The sequence below is a fragment of the Arvicola amphibius genome, chromosome 8 (assembly GCF_903992535.2).
Source record: "Arvicola amphibius chromosome 8, mArvAmp1.2, whole genome shotgun sequence".
Taxonomy (NCBI): domain Eukaryota; kingdom Metazoa; phylum Chordata; class Mammalia; order Rodentia; family Cricetidae; genus Arvicola; species Arvicola amphibius.
Genome location: NC_052054.1, coordinates 51,976,064 through 51,997,308, shown reverse-complemented (window position 1 = coordinate 51,997,308; position 21,245 = coordinate 51,976,064). Strand labels below are relative to the sequence as shown.

General features: G+C 41.1%; 1 protein-coding gene across 4 annotated transcripts in view; it reads right to left on the bottom strand.

Moving 5' to 3' along the window:
- Nucleotides 1-21,245, bottom strand: part of Cdk19 (cyclin dependent kinase 19) — a 138,194-nt gene that overhangs the window by 35,326 nt on the left and 81,623 nt on the right. For all 4 annotated transcript variants that reach the window (XM_038339645.1, XM_038339643.1, XM_038339644.1 and 1 more), the window contains exons 3-4: nt 18,196-18,306; nt 16,317-16,457 (exon numbers count right to left, since the gene is read on the bottom strand). In XM_038339645.1, coding sequence (XP_038195573.1) covers nt 16,317-16,457; nt 18,196-18,306 — 252 coding nt within the window. The remainder of the gene's footprint in view (nt 1-16,316; nt 16,458-18,195; nt 18,307-21,245) is intronic.

The window sequence follows — 21,245 nt, the reverse complement described above, 5'->3', positions numbered from 1 at the left end:
TATCTTATCAAACATGTGGAAGAAGGCTAATATTGCACTTAGAAGAAAATTTTATGACTTTGAGTGTTATGTCAGGAAAGAAGTCCAGACATAAGAAAGTGTGCACCTGAGATGTTTAAGAATAAATAAGCCAGAGAAACAAAACAAACAAACGTAATATTAAAAAGATCCAGGCAGAACTACCAACCAAAAGGAAATGATAAATCCTTGAGACAACTGGAACAAGAACACAGGAAGCACAGCTAAGAAGAGATCCACTGATGACAGAAAAATAAAAGAACCCCATGAAGGACCTCACACCTTTCACACTATGTATACCAGGTCAGAGCTGGGTGTAGTGGGACATGTCTGTAACTCCACAACTTAGGAGACTGGGACACGAGAAGCACAAGTCTGAGGGCAGCTAGGCTATACAGTGACAGTCTGTGCAAGAAAGAAAGCCAGGAGGAGGGAGGAACAGACAGAATCTGGCTGGGAGAAGAATTAAGCAACCTAGGCTATATATCACTCAATCCCCATGCCAGGGACACAGGAAGACTCTATCAAAAGAACTACAAACAAGGACCAACTGGAGCTCAACAGCAGAGGACTTAGGTTTCATCTCTAGCACCTCAAAATTAAATAAATAAGAACAAAGAGCTAAGAATAATCAAGGCATTTGTGACAGATGTATGTTGGAGGGTGGAAGAGTGGGTATAGGAATTGGGCTCAAAACAAAACATCAAGACTTGTTTCAGATCTATAGCAGAGGCTCAGGTAAGATGACCAATGGACCAGAGTGAGGCCCTAGGAGGCCAGGACACTGAGAACTTGAAGTCAGTGGAGAATTATTTAAAAAATGATGCAGGACAATAATAGATTACCCAAAGATAGAACAAAATAAAATGAATCCTTAACTCATAACATATATACATTGTAAACGGATACTGTTCTTTTGTTTCCAGCTGCTCAGACCTAAATAATCACACAGAAACTATATTAATTACAACACTGTTTGGTTGATGGCTCAGGCATATTTCTAGATAGCTCTTACATCTTAAATTAACCCATTTCTATTAATCTATGTATCACCACGAGGGTGTAGCCTACCGGTAAGGTTCTGGTGTCTTTCTCCTTCGGCAGCTACATGGTGTCTGCCTGACTCTGCCTTCTTTCCTCCTCTATCTCTGCTTGGATTTCCTGCTTTGCTCTATTCTACCCTTCTATAGGCCAAAGCAGTTTCTTTATTAACCAACAGCACACAGAAGGAAATCCCACATCAATACATCAATTTCAACTGGAATAAAAATATAAATGAAAACAAAAAGTTTCGATAAAAATGCAAAAATAACCCTCCCTCTCTGATAGGAACTAGATACAGAGACCAACTGGCCTATAACTCATGTAACAACTAAAGTTGATTTCAAATTCAGGATCCTCCTGCCTTAGCTTCCTGAGTACAGGAGTTAAAGGGTATACCGTGACATTTGCTAAGACTATCTGATACTGGTAGGCTACTGCTGCTTCTTTTCCCCTCAAAGATTTACTTTATTTTTATCTGTGTATGTGTGGATGTGGCTGTGTACATGATACAGTGTCCACAGAAGCAAGGATGCATTAGATCTGTCTGAGCTGAATGAAGTCTTAGAAGGCTGTGAATGCTGGCATTGGGGGTGCTAGGAACCAAACTCAGGTCCTGCCCAAGAGCAGTAATGGTTGACCATTGAGCATCTTTCCATTGCCAAACACATTTATCTACAGAGACATTAAAATTTCTGACCATAAAAAAGATAAATTTTGCTACACTGAAATAATTTCTGATCATCAAAACATAAAGCAAATGAAATCCACTGCATAAACAGGAACACTATTTACAAGATGAAAGAAAGATCTGCTACAAGTCAAAATAAAAAACAAACCATATGGAAGATTAGGAAAAAATATTCAGAAATTTAACTACAGCGGAAATATTCTTTAATCAAACACTTTCTGGAATATGCTCAACCTTAATCAGTAATGATAAAAACACAAAGAAAGAGCAACGAGACAGTATTTTGCCCTGCACGACTGGGCAAAGTCAAGACCCAAGCAACATTAGTGCAGCAGCGCTAACTCCCATATTCTTCTAGTTGGTGTAAATACACCGCTACGACCTATTTGGAAAATAATTTGGTATAATCTTGCAAAAGTGAATAACTCAATCATTTTGAATCAGTAATTTCACTTTTACATAATACCAGAGAATGTCTGTGATAACACAGTTCATAATTTAAAGAAAACACTGAAATACAAATAAGATAGAAATGCATGCCTAATCTTGGAAGTATTATACTGTATGAAAAAAGAAAGTTTGTAAAGAAACCTACAACAGAACACCATTTCCATATAACTTAAAAGCAGAGGTATATTTAGGGGTGCACATGATGAGATAAACCTATTTTTAAATGAAGAGAATGAGAGTTTTCAAAATCTAGGCCATTTGTTACCTCTTAGGAGGAGGAAGAGACTAGACAGGGAGAAAACAAAACAAGTATGCTGCTGGTAATAGCCTACTTGTTAAGTGGCAGATTCTCAACAGTTTGTGGCACTTTTATGCTTTAGCAGAAATAAATATTGCAAATATTTTTGTATGTGCATAGTAAGATGATGCAAGCAACCAAAATAAGACAAGGAATGGGATTGGAAGGTATTGTCTTCAAGTGTTTGTAAACATTGGTTTAAACTCTACAGAAAGCCTCTTTGAGAAGGTTCAAGATCTGAAGGAAGTGTGGCAGGGAGTGTGCCACCTGGGTCTTTAGCGAGGAGCTATCTAGAGTATGCGAGGCAAGCATGCTCCTGGTTAACTATAGGATCTGAAGAACTGTGGTGGTCATCAGGGCAGAGCACAAGGATGACAAGCATTAAAAGGAAACCAAGAAAGGACTTCCTGTTTCAAGTGGTTCTGCTTTTAGCTACAGCCTTGAGAAACCAGAATGGGGTAGGTTCTTAAGTGTGGCTCTGCTGTTAAGGTTGCCACAAGAGGGGCAGGTGAGCAAGGTGTTCGAGAGAGGGGAAGAGGGGAAGGAAGAAGGGGAGGCATGAGACCAAGGTTAGAGGGAGAGAGAAAAGGTGAATATCTAGACAGCGCAGGGTCCCTGTAAAGTGGCTGTCAGACATAAACAATGAAATCTGAATGGATGATTAGGTCATTGGTGGCCCAATAAAAACAATTTTTGTTTACTTACAGAAGCAAGATATACTAAATGAAATGCAGGCTTGTGTAAAGAAGGCAGAGACAAATTCATAGCAGGGTTTGGAGACTGAAGAATGATTACCTCTGACAGGCCATGAGTTTTAGATTATAAGATTATCATATTGTGCTGGGCAGTTATGGTGCACACCTTTAATCTCAGCACTGGGGAGGCAGAGGCAGATCTCTGACTTCAAGGCCAGTCTGGTCTACAGTGTGAGTTCCAGGACAGGCTCCAAAGCTACACAGAGAAACCCTGTCATATTGTATATAGATTATCATATTGTATAAGTCATTTTCCTATAGTATTTGTAATTTCTAAAGTTTGAGATTTTAAAGCACTTTAAAATTCTGAGATATAAACATAAAGTCTGTGACATAGGAACAACAAATGGATTCATAAAAGAAATAAAATGTAAGAACAGAAAACAGGCTTATATTGCTTAACGCTATTAGAAGTTCGTGTGATCAAGTTATGGTGAACACCAATGTTGGCACCACAGTGACCTGAGACTACAGAGAGGAGAAGGTCTGCGAGAGCACGCTGAAAGCCTATGGAGCCCATGCTGCTTATGGAGTCCATGCCACGAGAGCACGCTGAAAGCCTATAGAGCCAATGCTGCGAGAGCACACTGAAAGCCTATGGAGTCCATGCCGCGAGAGCGCGCTGAAAGCCTATGGAGTCCATGCTGCGAGAGCACGCTGAAAGCCTATGGAGTCCATGCTGCCAACATGAAGGCAGGAGTAGCATAGCTTAGGGCAGGAATGGCCTACCCTGTGGTCAAGAACTAGAATTACCCAGTCGTTTCTCAAAGTGCATTCCTAAAGTGGAGTTACTTACTCCTTCATACTAAGTAAATATATGATTTGGCCACAAGATACTTACACTTAAAAAAAAAATAACAAGATAAAACTATGCGTCCACCATTGAAATATGTTTAACTCTTCAGAGTATTTTCTCGCTTTTTTCTTTAATAGAAATAATCAAATAGAAAAAAGACAAGACCTCCAGAGTAAATTGGGAGCATGGGGATCACAAGAGAGTGAGAAGGGGAGGAGCAGAGGAAAATATATAGCTCAATAAAAACAATAAACAAAAGGAAATAACCAAGGGTGTACAGGGCTATGAAGCATGTCTTAGAACAACTCTACCGAATTCTCAGCAGACTAACTTTAAGAATATCAACTTAAGTATGTATGTGGGGGATAAGGAACTATGTAGTTCAACACCCATACCCCCGCCCACAGACCCCTAAACAGACACAAAGAAGCATACCAAAATTGTCTTGACCTACTTACACCCCAATTAGCACAGACCACGCTTCACCAAAACTCTTCTTACTGTGAACACCAAATGCCAGCTGTGAAAGAAAGGGATACTGCAGGGTTTGCACACTTTAGTTACCATGGAAACAGCAGAAATGGTAGAAACCGGATGCCTCACATTTAAGTTATCAGCAATAAAATCAAACAGACAAAAATCAATGCTACAGTTAAATTCTATTGTAAAGGCAAGTCATGAAAATGTGCAATAGTAACATGATTATAAAAAACAGAGGTTTTATAATCTGTATTTCTGCAGAATTTGGTAAGTCGTAAACCCACACTCAGGATACTTCACATATACTCCAAATCTGCTTTTCCTTTTATAGGATCACTTATTTCACAGGGTTAAATTTACTTCAGTTAATTGGTGTATCATAAATAGAACAGCACAGAGATCCACAGCATTCTGCTCCGTTTGCACTGCGGTCCCTACTTCAGCATACTGGGCAATCTCAACAGGACTCTTAACAGCACCAAAGACAAAAACCAGAAACACAACTACCCAGTGTTAAATAATAGGAGAGTTTAAGCTGGGCTCATTTCTATACAATGGACAATGCTAGCCTGATATTAGTGGCTACAATTATGCTTTCGTTTAAATATAGTATAGTACAATTCCCTTCCCATTTGATACAGAAGTACAATCTCAGGAGATTCATTCCTGAACATTGTTTTTCGTTGTTCCCCTGAACAAATGAGATTCTGTGCTCTAGAACAAATAACTACCAAGGAAGAAGCGCTGATTTCTTTTCTTGAACACACACAGTAGTCATTGGCAGATATTAGTCTGCCATAACTATCTATACCTTAAAACAATCTCATTCATTGAAGAGTTGAGCATTTAAAACTATAGCAAGACATAGTAACTCATGGCAGTAACCCCAGCACTGGGGAAGTGGAGGCAAGAGGATCAGATTTCAAAGTCTTCCTTGGTTACTTAGCAAGTTCAAGAACAGCCTGTGAAAGGAAAGCTAGTCTCAAGAAAAGAAAAATAGGAGGGAGCAGGGCATACCTTTAATATCAGCACTTGGGAAGCAGAGGCAGATGTAACTATACAAGTTCCAGGACAGCTAAGGCTACCTAAAAAGAAAACAAAACAGAAACCAAGACGGAGAGGAGTATGGTGCGGGGATGGAAAAGATGGGTGAGAAACGCAGAGAAGCCAGTCAATGTGACGGACGTTTCCAGACACTAGCAACGAGAGCCCGATCGCTCTCATCTTCTGGAATCTTCCCATATACTAACTGGCTAGGGAACAAGTACACGAATGAACTAAACTGCCAATGGTTGGCGCTCACAATCCACCCAGCTATGGGGTTAGGCACAAGTGTCTTTTGATGGGCGATGTCCCAGTTTTAAAGGAAGCATCAGGAAATGAGTGAATGCGCTAAAATATACCAACTTTGTCATCTGGAAGTAGACCATTTCGGCGGATACCACAAACTCCATTCATTCATGACGATTGTCCCCTCTCCCTAATAAAACTATCTTCTCTTGACCTTAGTCCTGCTGCCCTTTATGCTGTAAACCTAGTCACTGCTCCTTAGCTCTATCTCAGGCCATAAACATTCACTACGGCCTCTATGTATTTTGATCAACTAGCTGCAACCTTCATGTTCTCTCAGCAGCTGACTATGACTCCAAGTCCTTAAACAGATTCTCTGTGAGCGGCCTCTCTTAAAAACCTAGCCAGTTAAGAAAAATCCACATTTTAAAGAGAACAATTAGGATCCTCCATAGCTGCTCCTCCTTGCTTTTGTGCCTTTCCTCTGTTCCAGTGATACCATCCAGGTGGTATCCATGCCCCCTGCAGTCTGTCTCTATGTGAGCATGTGTGTGTGTAAACATGCGTGCTACTGGAATGAGAACACTGCTGCTCATGACAGGCGTTCTACCAGGCAAGTGTTCTACCAGTGAACTACAACCCTAGCCCTGTCGTTTCTTTTAAAGCATTTTTGTTTTATGACTATCTTATTTAAATTTCCCCCGCAATTGACCCATTGAGAGAAGAGGTTGTATTTTATTAATTCTTATATTTCCAAGTGCTCAGTATTGTGTCTAGTACATGTTAGGAAGTCAGAGTAAGTTTGAAAAGCAAGTTCTAAGTCTGTACACAAGTACTCCCTCCATAGATACCCTGTTATGGTTTTCTGTCTCTTTAAAAGACAAGCCACGCCCACTCCCTCCCCCATCTGCTGAGGCAGGCTGATCTTCAGCTTAAGGTCTGAGCTCGCTCTCTTTTCCTTCTTCCTCTTGAAGAGGCAGCTTTGCTTCTGCCTCTCTCCCCACTTCTCTGCTCCCCATTCTCTGTCTCTCTGTCTCTCTCTCTCTCCCCCCCCCCTTCTCCCTTACCCCTTCACAGCCCCCTGAATAAATATTCAACCTCGCTCTGCATGTCCTATCTATCCATGTCTCTGTCTCCTGCCCGCCTGACATGTGTCTCCCTGCCTGGGACCAACCACTGCTTGGGGACCGGCAGCCATCTCTGCCTAGGACTGGCTACTCCCAGAGCCTGCTGTCTGCCGCCACATGGCCCACTACCACCTTTTGGGACCTACAGCATTTCTGCTGCCTACTGCCGCTGGGGATCTTGCAGCATTTTTTTAAAAAAATTAAGGCCGGGCAGTGGTGGTGCACGCCTTTAATCCCAGCACTCGGGAGGCAGAGGCAGGTGGATCTCTGTGAGTTCGAGGCCAGCCTGGTCTACAAGAGCTAGATCCAGGACAGGCTCTAAAGCTGCAGAGAAACCCTGTCTCCAAAAACTAAAATATATATATATAAAATACCTAATGACAAAAAAAAATAGGCTTTTGGAGATAAGGTTTCTCTGTGTAGTTCTAGCTGTCCTGGAACTCACTCTGTGGACCAGACTGGCATAGAGCTCACAGAGATCCGCCTGAGTGCTGGGATCCAAAGTGTGTGCCACCACTGCCTGGCAAAAAATGTAATTTTAAAAGACGGTTGTACTCAGTGATGTCATTGCTTTCATACTGGTACAGTGCAGGCTAAAAGGCCTCTGTTAGCGCACCTAGCCACGACCCAGAATGCTATCTGTAACTGAGGAAGCATTAATCATAAAGTTTCATGTTTGCAGCTAGATGTAAGTTATCTGTAAATTAGAAGCAACCTGTAATGTCAAGTACATGGTGAGTTTCATTTTACCATAAGCCAGGCTGGTAGTATCTGTAATATAACAGATATGTTAATCCAACTTTGGTACTCACATTAAACAACGCCTGCCAACCTAGCACTGCCAGCAGTTAACAATGCACTCCTTTGTCTGCCTTTAGAAGAGGTTATAGGCCTGAGCAGCAAAGATAAGGTTTTCTTTTCCCTAACTAGAACCAATAAAAAGCAATCATTATGAAAAGCTCCATGCAAAACAAACACATGTACCTGGAGGGCTATTTACCTAACTTGCTTCAAGGTCAAAAGGAGAAAAGGAGAGTTCTAATCAAACTCTTCTCCATATTGCTAGCAGCAGCAGCAGCAGCAGGAATAACTAAACAGGCATCCAGATTCAGCATTGAGAAGCACACCTCATAGAAGCAACAATTGCAAAATGTAGTCTTCTATTTACATCTATGACACTCATTCAAATAAAACTCACTTAATTAAACAGCATCCCTGAATGGGTTTTTCAGTTTTAACTATGGCCTTCCAAGTCTGAAGACCATCTGTGGCCCTCCGTTCTTCCTGTTTTATTTACTTTCAATTTTTACGTGCGTTTATGTTCACTCTTACTATACTGACTCTCTTGATCAAACTGACCCTCTTGTTCTACTGAAGAAGAATCTGAAGCCCTGAGTGAAGAACTACAATTCCATCCAACTGCACTCTCCACAGAAAGTGGCAGGCCCAAACCAGACTGCAAAGCTCACAAACACACCACAGGCCACGGGCTGTGAAAGCAGGAGCGCACTGGAGAACTTATGGGACACTCAGTTCCATCCCTCATCTCTACACGTGTTCTCAGAGAAAAGTATGCTCCCACAAAATAACATACATGACATGGTGAAAAGAAAACACCAGATGTGTCTCTCTGTGTGGGCATGTGTACATGTAAACCACTTGGATAAGGCCCCTGCTGCCATCTTAGGGTTCTACGGCCTTGCTGAAACACCATGGCTATAAACAACTTAGGGAAGAAAGGGTTCATTTCATCTTGTACCTCTCAGGACAGGAACTCAAAGTGGGAACCTGGAGGTACCAACTGGAGCAGAGGTCATGGGAGAATGTTACTTACTGGCTAGTTCCCTTCAGCCTGCTCAGCCTGCTTTCTTATGGCACCCAGGAGGTGGCACTGCACCAGTGGGCTGGGCCCTCCCACATCCACCACTACTGAGGAAAATGCCCAACAGACCTGCCTGCAGCCCAATCATGGGGAGCCATTTTCCCAGCTGAGTCTCCTTCCTCTCACATAGCAGGGGCCTGCAGCAAGTTGACAAAAAACAAGTCAGCCCACATACCCTGTCCCACTCATAGCTGGCTGGCTGACACTGCCCCTCCCCCACTTCTCCCTCAGTCTCACTCTTTGTTTGCTTTGTTTTTTCAAGACAGGATTTCTCTGAGTGGACCAGACAGTCCTGGTACTTGCAGTGTAGACCAGGCTGACCTTGAACTCAGAACTCCACCTGCCTCTATCTCCTCAGTGCAAGGCCGCCCAGTTCATTCTCTCTCACTGAAGTTCCTCTCCAGGAAGCCGCTCCCTCCCTTCAAGGCCACATTTAGAGACCTCCTTTACTTTTCTGTCTGAAGCTCTCCTTCCCACCTCAAGGCCCAATCAAGGCCTTGAGGCCGTTCACACAAACAAACTTAATTCCTCAAGGACTGTGAGTGTGGATCAGCTTCCTCTGCAGCCCAGCCTCAGCAGCTCCTGTTTATTTATCAGAACAGATTCTGGTTTGTTTCCGCTGCTGTGACAAATAGCCTGAGTATGCCACAAGGGAAGAAAAGTCTGTTTGACTTTCTATTCCGTGTCACAGCCATCACCTCAAGGAGGCTGATGCAGGAGTCACAGGTGTAGCTATGACCCGAAGAGAAAGGACACACAGCTTGGCTTGCTTCAGGACTGGAAGTTCAGGGCCCTGCCCCTCTTAACACTGTAAGTTAACACGTAAAACTGACTATCACAGAGCAATTAAGTCCTACTCAGGCAAATACCATCTGCTGTAGTAACTCTTCAAGAAGTTTGGCTTAATAAATAAAAAAAAAAAAATAGAAAGTCATTTGACTAGCACAGCATTCTTTTATTTTAAAGATTTATTCATTTATTATGTATACAGTATTCTTAGTATTTTGCACATATGCCTGCAGGCCAGAAGAGAGCACCAGATCTCATTACAGATGGTTGTGAGCCACCATGTGGTTGCTGGGAATTGAACTCAGGACCTTTGGAAGAGCACGCAGCGCTCTTAACCTCTGAGCCATCTCTCCAGCCCCCTAGCACAGCATTCTTGCCTCCGGAGCATCTCACAATATCTCATTTAAGAGAAAACATGGAAAATAAGCTATCCAAAGCATTTACTAATTCTTTTAGAAGATTTATTTATTATGTATACAGTGTTCTGCCTGCATGTATGCCTGCAGGCCAGAGGAGAATACCAGATCTCATTATGGATCTCATTATGGTGGCTGTGAGCCACCATATGGTTGCTGGGAATTAAACTCAGGACCTCTAGAAGAACAGTCAGTGTTCTTGACCTCTGAGCCATCTCTCAAGCCCCATACTTACTAATTTTGACATTAGTTTATGTAATTTTTTTAAACTTCTATATTTTAAATATTAAGTCTTGGCTAAAATAATTGCAATATTCAAAATATAACCTACAGGGAACACAGCTAGTTTTTTTTTTTTTTTTTTTTTTTTGGTTTTTTCGAGACAGGGTTTCTCTGTGGCTTTGGAGCCTGTCCTGGAACTAGCTCTTGTAGACCAGGCTGGTCTCGAACTCACAGAGATCCGCCTGCCTCTGCCTCCCGCACAGGCTAGTTTTTTAATCATTTTAAAAACCAGGAAGAATGATTCACACACTTCCACCTGGTCTCCGCTTTAGGCAGACAGGCTAGAAAGAGTATCAGGCTGCAGAAACTTTGTGTGAGGAAGGCAGGCTTGAAGTGTGGATGGGCTGTCCAGGGGCACCTACAGGGGTGCAATCGGGAAGAATTCAGAAACCTCAGTATGAAAACAGGGAATCAACCATTTAAGTTCCCATTACACATGTTACAGTGAAGGAAACAGACTTAATGGCTATCTTAGAAACTTTCAAGCTTTTCTGTAAAGACTGATTTATTTTTATTTTATTTGTAAGTATGTTTTGCCTTTATGTGAGCACCACACGTGTGTGGACCCAAGGCACCAGGAAGGGCATCGGATCTCCTGGAACTTGAGTTAAGAATGATTGGGAGCAGTCATGTGGGTGCTAGAAACCCAACCTAGGTCCTGCAAGTGCAGCAAACATGTTTGACCACTGAGTCATCTCTCCAGCACCTCCTCTGGATTTTTAAAAATAATAATTCAACTCACTAATATGAAAACACAGCTATTCAGAATGCAGGTTAACTTTTGGGGTTAACTATCTAGAAGAGAACAGCCAAGCCAGGCCTGAGCATTCATTGCCATCTTCACTAAGGGAAAACTTAGCTTGGGCCAGGATCGGGATATGAGAGTGAAAGAGGCAGTGTGACTAGTCATTGGGCTTACGCCACTGGTCCAGCAGCAATGCTCTAAAACGAAGGATCAATAAATCTATGTAACCTCACCATTTAGCCAGCACACCTCTGTCTTTGTTGAAGAATGATGTGAAGTGTCATATATTTTGCAGAGATTCCATTCTAGTAACTCACAAGCACAGACAATAAGCCAGCGCCAGGACAGAATCAATGAGATATGACCCCTGCTCTAAGAAGCTGGCACTGTAGAAAGGCTACCAACTGCATGCTGGCACTCCTCCACGTCCAGGAGAGCAAGCCCATGAGCGTGAGTCATCTGCGGTTCATCATCTCACTCTGCACTACATCCTGCTGTAAAATTCAAGTACAGCTTTCTCTCAAACTGTTTACAGGTCTCAAATATTTATAGACTTATGTCTCTCCTTCACTGTCTCTCGGCCAAGATAAATACTTTTAGCTCTTTCTCCTTTCCTTTAAAGCCAATTCCTCAATTCAAATAATCTTGTTAGTGGCTTTAAAATTCTCTGCTTTTGTATTTCATTCTAGGATTCAAAATCACATAACTGAAATATTGTTCCAGACATGAAAACAAACACAGAAAAAACAAAAATACCAGTATTTTTGAGGTTTAATATTTCTGAATATGAACTCTAGACTCTCTTTTAATTACTCTCAATTTCCTTTGGTTACATTATCAAACTGCAGGCTTATATTTTCTTCTACTACTACAGTTACCCGGATTTTCCAGGTTTTCCCTATGAAATGGTCCTTTAGAGACAATGAGCACACAAAGACAGCTGACTAACAAACGGTGTGAAGCAATGGGAAATAAAGCAGTTGAAAGCCTCCGCTTTACCTCAAACAGTAGCCCTGTTCTTCAGCTCACTAAGATTTCAAACATCTTCATCTCCTTTTAATAACATATTCCTATTTTATATACATTTTTCTATTGATGACAAGGTACATGTGTAGGTTGAACATTCCATTCCTGAAAATACTTGAGCAAAAGAAAGACAGTATGGTACAGACAGACATCAAGATCCTTGTCAATGGAAAGGACTAGGAGACGCCCCGACTTCATTAAAATTACTTATGAATAGTGGAGAGGTGGAAGTAATTGTGTTGAGAAAATATAAATAAGCACTATAATACTTTTTTAGAAAATATGGAAAACCCTATGCTCACCTTAGGAAAAAGGTTTTTGCAATCAGTGGGAAATCTACTCTTTTGCTCACAAAGTTTCAAACCCACAAATACCAGATATTTGGGGCCTGCCTCAGTCAAGCTGCAACCCAAATCTTTTTTTGTCCTACTTTATACTCCACCAGCTATTCCTATTTGAGCCAGGCACCACTCGTGTCCTTTCTGAGATAATACAACGGCCTTCTCACCTTAGAATTTCTATAACCAATACGCCTATAGATTTCCTTTGCTCACTAAATCTCTAAGTTCCATGTCAAAATCCAGCTGAAATTCTACCTGCTCTCTGAAATATCACCCTATTCCCCCTACCATACTCACATTGTAACTTTTCTTAGCTTGAAAAATAGCATTGAGTCTTCCCCTCTGAAGGACCCACAATCTCATTCTCCCTAACTTGTAAGTGTTGGTGTTTATGTCACGTTGCTTCTCTTAGACTCTAACCTTCTTGAGAGGGTCTCTGATGCTGTCATAGCTATAGCATTCCTATTTCCCCTTATTTTATACAGACATAAAAATATTGCACGTTCATGGAAGACAATGTTCCAGGTACTTAGTAACAAAAATGAAATAATATTCAACATTCTTGCATTTCTACAACATTTATTGTATACAACAAGGATCACAAACCCTGATTCTCAGAAAGTTTTAATCTGGGAGATGATCTAAGACAGTGGTTCCCAATCTTCCTAACACTGCGACCCTTTAATACAGTTCTTCATGTCATGACCCTTAACAATAAAATTATTTTCATTGCTACTTCATAACTGTAATTTTGCTACTGTTATGTATTGTAATGTAGGTATCTGTGTTTTCCAATGATCTTAAGCAACCCCTATGAAAGGGTTGTTCAATCAACAGATTGAGAACTGCTAATCTAAGACATCTATAGATATTAACAAGTACCATAAGAGAATAAAAATGATATATAACAGGAATGAATAACAATGATATGATTATTTCATTTCAAAGTAGAGATAGATTATGAAAGTAAGCTTTAAATTTTTAAATTTATTATCATGTATTGGTGGTTTTTTTTTCTGCATGTATGTCTATGTACCAGGTTGGTGCTTGTAGAGGCTAGAAGATAGCCCCAGATCCCTGGGAACTGGAGTTATAGTCAATTGTGGGCTGCCATATGGATGCTTGGAATCAAACCTAGGTCCTTGGCAAGAGTAGCCAGTGCTTAACTGCTGAGCCATTTCCAATACCAAGCTTTAGAATTTAGTATGATGTGGGATTCTCCTTTGTATGTTGTGAATATGTTTTATTACCATCAGTTAATAAAGAAGCTGCTTTGGCCTATGGCAAGATAGAATATAGCAAAGCAGGAAATCCAAACAGAATAGAGGAGGAAAGAAGGTGGAGTCAGGCAGATACCACATAGCTGCTGAAGGAGAAAGATGCTAGAACCTTATTGGTAAGCCATAGCCTCATAGTGATACATAGATTATTGGAAATGGATTAATTTAAGATGTAAGAGCTAGTTAGGAATATGCCTGAGCCACTGGTCAAACAATGTTGTAATGAATATAGTGTCTGTGCGATTATTGTGGTCTGGGTGGCTAGGAAACTAAAGCACAGTCTCTATTTACAGTTACAGTCAGCTGTGGTCTGCCATATGGATACCTGGAATCAAACCGAGGTCCTTAGCAAGAGCAGTCGGTGCTTACCTGCTGAGTCATCTCCAGCCCTAAGCTTTAGTATCTGTGTTGAGCCTTGAAAGACAACAGTACATTTAAGTATATAAAGACAAAGGATAATAAGACAAGGAAATGCAAGCCATTAAGGCAAGAAACCTTAGGACAACACAGGAATAACCAATATCAAAAAGCATGTAGCAAGGGACAGGATGAAGGGGTGTGTACAGTAAACATGTGAAGTCATTAGAGCTATATCCAGTAATATCCTGAAAACCAAGTAAGAAACTTAAACTTTACTTTTCCTAAGATTATACTCCAAAGTTCCTGAAAGGCTAATAAGTGGCTAGTAGGTCTATTACGGACTAGAAGGAGAAAGACTGAAAGAACACAAATACAGAGGCTGGTACTGTGATAAAAGAAAGATCTAATTTATCAAGGCCTGAGCAAGGAAGGAGCACAGGGGATAAAAACAGATGAGTAGAAAAGGTATTAGACATGACAATGTCACGCTCTGGATGTAAACCACAAAGAAGGTCTGAATAAAGGTAGGTCTGTTTCTCTGCCAGGAAGAGGCTGCTGCCAAAACCAGGAGAGAGGAAACTAAAGGAGAGCAAAGTTAAACAGGAAAAACTGAGTCCCAGTCACACTGAATAGAACCAGTAGGCATTTAGATCACAGTATCGAAAATAAACTATCATAAATTCATCTACTTAGAACAAATAACTTTGTAAAACAAGAGAAAAACAGTAACTCAGTCCTGAACAAAAGATTCTCACCATTGATTAAATATGATCAGAACCTTAAAAATACAAAACCTAAATGTTATCTATGTATAATTTCAAAGCAATCTCAAGTACCAATGAACCACTTTAAAACATAATGACTAATGGTAAATTCAAAACTGGAAATTTAGAAGACTTAAAGAGCCTTAAAATTCTTTTAAAATGCTAAATTAATGAATAATGACCACAAGGTCACTATTATTTGGTTACAATTCAACTACAATGTCACAATAAGAGGAGGTCAAGGCAGACTCCAGATCTGACTGACAAGGTACTAATGGGTACTAACTACATCTCTTTATGTATTCCATCTTTTCTGTAGCAAATAATTCTCCTCAGTTAATAAAGCTGGAACCTACCTAGACTAACCCCAATCATTTCTAGATCTAAAATTTGCAAACTAAAAAAAAAAAACAAATTATTATGAAATCATGCAGGGGGAGGATAACAGCTCCAGTGATAAACTTATGAGGATTATAGCTATCCTATGTAGTTATAATCTTAATAAATAAAACAATAAGAATCTAAGCTGAAAAGAAAGATGAGTACTTAGCATATAATTTGATTATTAATAAATGTTTATTATATATTCTGAATTAAAATATAAGACCAAACATTTACACTGTGACTAATTTGTCTAAGTAAGTATGTTCTAGCTTTTAAATGCATTTATTCATTTTTTAATGGTTTTTGGAGACAGGTTTTTTTCTGTGTAGCTTTGGAGCCTGTCCTGGAACTCGTTCTGTAGCCCAGGCTGACCTCAAACTCAAAGAGATCCGCCTGCCTCTGCCTCCCAAGGGCTGGGATTAAAGGCGTGCACCACCACCCAGTCACTTATTTACTATTAAGTAATGCTGGTAATAACATTTTTGCCAAAGGTAATGTCATGATCTCAGCTTAAGTCTTAAGGAGAAAAAATGAGAAGTCAACCTTCATTATTAGTGCTTTTATATAAAGAATAATGGAAGTAAAATGCACTACTTTATATATTAACTGAATATTAAAATTATATATTACTATTTGTTTAAAAATCACATTGACACTTTATGGCTATGCATTAATTTAATGGAATAACAGACATCAGATGTTTAAAGAGCATCTTGGTTGGTTGGTTCTTTGTTATTTTAGACAGGGTCTACTATGCAGCCCAGGCTGGCTGCAAACTTACAATCTCCCATCTGAGTATGGGTTACAGGTATGCACTACTGCACTCAGCAAAGGGTAAAGTGAGAGGAAGAAGAGGGGTGGGGTGGGGTGGGGAGAGGAGGACAGAAGAGGGAGACAGTCTCACTCTGCCTAGGCTGCCCTTGACTTCATGGCAATCCTCCTACTTCAGCTTCTCCTGTGCTGAAATTACAGACAGCAGCCACCATGCCATCAGCTTCTAGTCTTTTGATTGTAGGTTACAGGTAAGTTTTTATCCCTCCTTTGGTATGTATTTATAAATTTTTCTTAGCTAATGTTATATTATAAAGAAAAACTACTTACCAGGTCTCTGTGAAGCACCCAGTTTGCATGGAGGTAATGGATACCATCGAGAATCTGGTAAAGCAGCGACTTAACCATAGATCTTGGTAACTGCATAGGCTTTTTATTTGCTTTTGATGCACGGTGAAACTTAATAATATGCTAAAATTAGAAAATAAAACATACTGTAATAACATAGGCTGCTCATATCAAAATCAAAATGCTCTGTATTTTGCAATGAACTTTTTAATTAATGATACAAAAATTTCTGAATAATAAGGTTGTCCAAAAAAATGTTTGAGGGGATGAATGTGACCATGTTAATATGAGTCTATAATGGTCAGATCTCATTAAAACACTAAGATTTCCACTAAATAGCCTCAAAAGGTAAAAAGAATTCACACTTACATGCCTAAGAACAGTACTGGTAATATTCTATATGAATGGGAGAAGAAAGAATGGCAAACTGTAAATCCTGGCTGTTACATAAAAAGTCAGTACTTAGTATATTGGATAACATCACTGACAATGGATATATCTGAATTACTGGGAAAGCACCACCTTCTCTAGGCACAAAACAATGTGATATGTTCCTACAATTTAGTATTATAGAAACAACGGAGAAAAGAAATTGGAGAACTTTAACAATTTGAAATAATATTTGTTAGATCTCAAACCTGAGACAAATGGCTGAGGTGTCAATAACCAGAGGCCATTTTCACATCATGTGTTAAATGTGGTTATAAAAGCTCTGTAGTGCAAGGGAGGAAATGCTAGAGCCTCCTCTACTCCCACTCAGGCCCTAACTGCTGAGCCGCAGCAGCCCACGCAGCTACCCAAGTGAGCTTTATGCATTATCAGGTAGCTCTGTAGAAATAACGGAGGGTTATGACAAATGAGGAAGAAGCTTGCATTTTGAGATGGGCCTTAGGAAGCCTGGGATAATTTTAACTCATGCTCAAGGATAACCTCAACTCCTGATTCTCCTGCTTCCACCTCTCAAGGGCTTGAATTACAGGTATGCATTACCATGATAAGCAAAACAGCATTTAAAAACATTTTATTTATGTAGCATGTGTGTGCGTGTATGTGTGTGTGTGTCTGTGCACACGCGTGCACGCGCGTGCACATGGAAAACAACTCATAGGAATGGGCTCTCTCATTCCACCGTGTGGATCTTGGAGGAATCAAACTCAGGTTTTTATATCTGGGAGCAGGTAATTTTACCTACAGAGCCATCTACCCAGCCCCAAATGTAACTTTTATTAAGAATTTAAAAGAAACAGTAGAAGCTCTCGTAACAGCTCTCTAACAGCATGAATTTTGAGAAGACATTCCAGACCTGATAAGCCTGTCCAGAATTTTTGATTTATGTAGAAGGCACACTAAAACATATTGAAACAAATTTGTCCATAACTTAACTGTCACATTTAGATTTTTGGGGGTGCAGTTTTAGAGACAAAATGATTTAAATGCTCTGGTTCTTTTATGTATTGACAAGGCATTCTAAAAACTATATGCATAGATTTGTTTGGTAGGCGCAGTTTTAAATATCAAGATATGGTAAGAGGGTGACTTTCATTTAAAACCTACTCCAAGCATATACTGGATCAACTCTGAGCCCCGTGTGCTTCACAAAAAGGAACCGGTTTTCACTGTGCATGTCACCACTGCCGTTACTGCCTGCAGAGAACCAGTCTCTTCTCCTAGCAGAACTTCCTCAAGGGAAACTTCTGGGCATAACAGATACTGCCTTTTTAAAAGCAACATTTACTTCAGTTGCTCTGAACTGCAATGAACAGCGAGCTTTCTTTCCTGTGCATTAGTAGTACATTTTGCCTGCATACATGCCCCTTAACTACATAAAACAACCCTTTGGGCAGAGCAAGTTTAAACTTACCCAAAGGTCATGTTCTGCGTAGTCAAACAGCAGCCACACCTTCCTGTCGCTGTGAGAAAGGAACACCTTCTGCAATGCGATCACGTTGGGGTGCTTCAATTCTCTCAAAAGCTGAATGAATGCAAGAGAAAGAAGGAGATCATGACTCGTCAACAAGCAGGGTTTAGAAGGGAATTCTGCTCATACTTGAACAGGTTTTTTGAATCTGGAACAAGGTCTTACTAGATAGCCCAGGCCACACTTGAACTCACCACCCATGTGCAGTGTGCCACCACTGCCCAGCTTTCAGGTGAACTTTTCAAATTTAAAACTGCCAGGTGAGCTGCATGAGCAGGAAAATGGCTTTCCAATACCATTGGTGGAGAAAATTCTGTCAGCACCTTTCAGATGCTTTTCTGTAGCAAGCGTGTGTGCACGTGTGCATCTCATAAGTAGGACAGGTTCAAAAGAGGCTCAGATGCTTTTCTGTAGCATGCGTGTGTGCACGTGTGCATCTCATAAGTAGGACAGGTTCAAAAGAGGCCATGTAAAATGATAAGACGGACAGTGCACCACTAACAGGATTAACTGGGTCTGGGGTCTGTAAACACAAGGACCTGAAATTCCATTCTTAGAACCTGCATTTTAAAATGCTTTTTTAAAAAGTCAGTCGTGGTACCAGAGTGAACACAGGCAGATGGTGGGGTGGAAGTTGGGGGGAGGGCTGCCCCTCACTGGCCAGTCTGCTTAGCCTGCTTATTGAGTTCTAGGTCAGTGAGAGACCTCATCTCAAAATAACAAAAGAAAGGACTGAGGAATGACACCCGAGGCTGCTCTCTGGCTTTAGCAAGCATGCACATATATGTACATGTACGCGTGTGCACGCGTGCGCGCATACACACACGCACGCACGCATGCTCGCTCGCGCTCTCTCTCTCTCTCTCTCTCTCTCTCTCTCTCTCTCTCTCTCTCTCTCTCTCTCTCTCTCTCTCTCTCTCTCCTCCCCTCCACTCCCCTCCCCTCCCCTCCCGAAAAAGGAACTATATTTGGTCCATGTATATTTTCTTTATGAAAGGATTATCTTCTTGAGAAATGGAAATCACCATTTATATCCACCCTAAGCACAGTATCAGACCTCAATATATAATTCACAAAAAGAGGAAAGAAAACTTAAAATCCCTACATTTATCCACTCTAGCACCTATGGGGCTTATCAGGCATGGTGAGTCTTGTGTGCGCAGATAAAGACTGGAGGTAAAAAGTGGCTGGAGTCTGGATCTTGAACATCTCCTAAAATCCTATATGCTAAAGTTCCCAGTCCATACCGATACTGGGAAGTGGAGGAATGGTTAAGACGCGTAGCTAGCCCAGGGGAGGAAGTAGGGCTGTTAGTTCAACCTCTGCCCCAAGAGGCTGAGCATTATCAACAGGTCTCTGCTGCCGCACGCACGCTCTGACTGTGAGGCACTGTGCTATCACAAGCCCTAGGCCAAGAAGCCATGGCCTGAATCTCTGAAACAATAAACCACAACAAACCTTTGCCCATAGACATTTGATTATCTCAGGTATCTGTCACATCGATAGACAGCTGACTCACGTAGCAGAGGCTCTGTATGGAAAAAGAAGGGCCCTCACAGTGCACAAGCTTCAACTCACCCTGACAAGAAAGTGGACATAAAAATGGTGTCTGCACATTACATAGTCAGCAGCCTGATACAAGACACAGTAACAATGGCACGGGCTCAGGGTAAAGCCTTGTAAACGTGCCTGCCTCCCACTACTCAACCAGGGTTCAGAATTAATAAGCACAGAGAAACATACTTGACTTTTTTTAAAGACAAGAGCTCACCAGGCATGCTGACAAAGTCCTATAGTTACAGGCCTACTCAGGAGGTTGATGCAGGAGAATTTAAACTTCAAGGCCCACTTGGGCTACAAACTGAATTTAAGGCCTGGGCAATTTAGTGAGACTCCATCTCAAAACAAAAAGCAAAAAGAGGGATGGGACACAATTCAGTACAAAAATGCTTCCCTGCATGCATGAGACCCTGAATATGTACATGCATACACACACACACACACACACACACACACACACACACACACACACACACGCAACCTATGTTAGCCAAGGCTGGCTTTGAACATGTGATCCTCCAGCCTCAAGTGCTGGTGTCACCAATTTGTACCACAGGGCTGGAGAGATGGCTCAACAGTTAAGAGCACTGGCTGCTCTAGGTTCAATTCCCAGCACCCACATAGCAGCTCTGAAACTCCAGTTCCAGGGGGATCTGACGCCCTCTTCTGGCCCTCACAGATACTACATACATGTGGTACTCAGACATGTTTGCAGGCAAAACATCCATACACATAAAAAATACCTAAAAAAATAAAAACTAAAAAACCGCTGGGCAGTGTTGGTACATGCTTTTAATCCCATTTCTTGGGAGGCAGAGACAGGCGGATCTCTGTGAGTTCGAGACCAGCCTGGACTACAAGAGCTAGTTCCAGGACAGACTCCAAAGCTACAGAGAAACCATGTCTTAAAAAATAAACAACCACTGAAAAGCCAACCAACCAAACGCTCACAATAACACCTATCTTAGTAAGCAGTTTTCATGTCTTTAGTTCATTAGACTTTTGTTGAGTGCTTTTTCATTTTTGTTACCTATTTATAGAATACTTCAAATTGCAAAATGATCTATGCAAATGTTTCACTGCCATCTAATTCTAATAACAATCTGTGCTACAACATAACTTGAAGGGCAGGAAGGCTAACAGTCCCTCTCCTTGGTGGGGGGAAGAAGAGCAGGTGCTCAGCTAATGGTGTCTACCTTTGTGCTGCTGGTTCAAGCAGCACTGCTTTTTGTTTAGATTACACATTAGTTCTATGTTCCTAGCCAATGACAGGATGAAATAGTTGTCGCTCACCCCCCTCCCCCCACAAAATCGTCCTGAAGTTAAAGGAGCGTCAGTCACTGTGAAGGTTTCTGTACATACGCAGGGGTGGGCTGCTGAGGCGGTGACAGAGCACAGTGAAGTACAGAAGGGCTTTCAGACTTGGTCTCTGA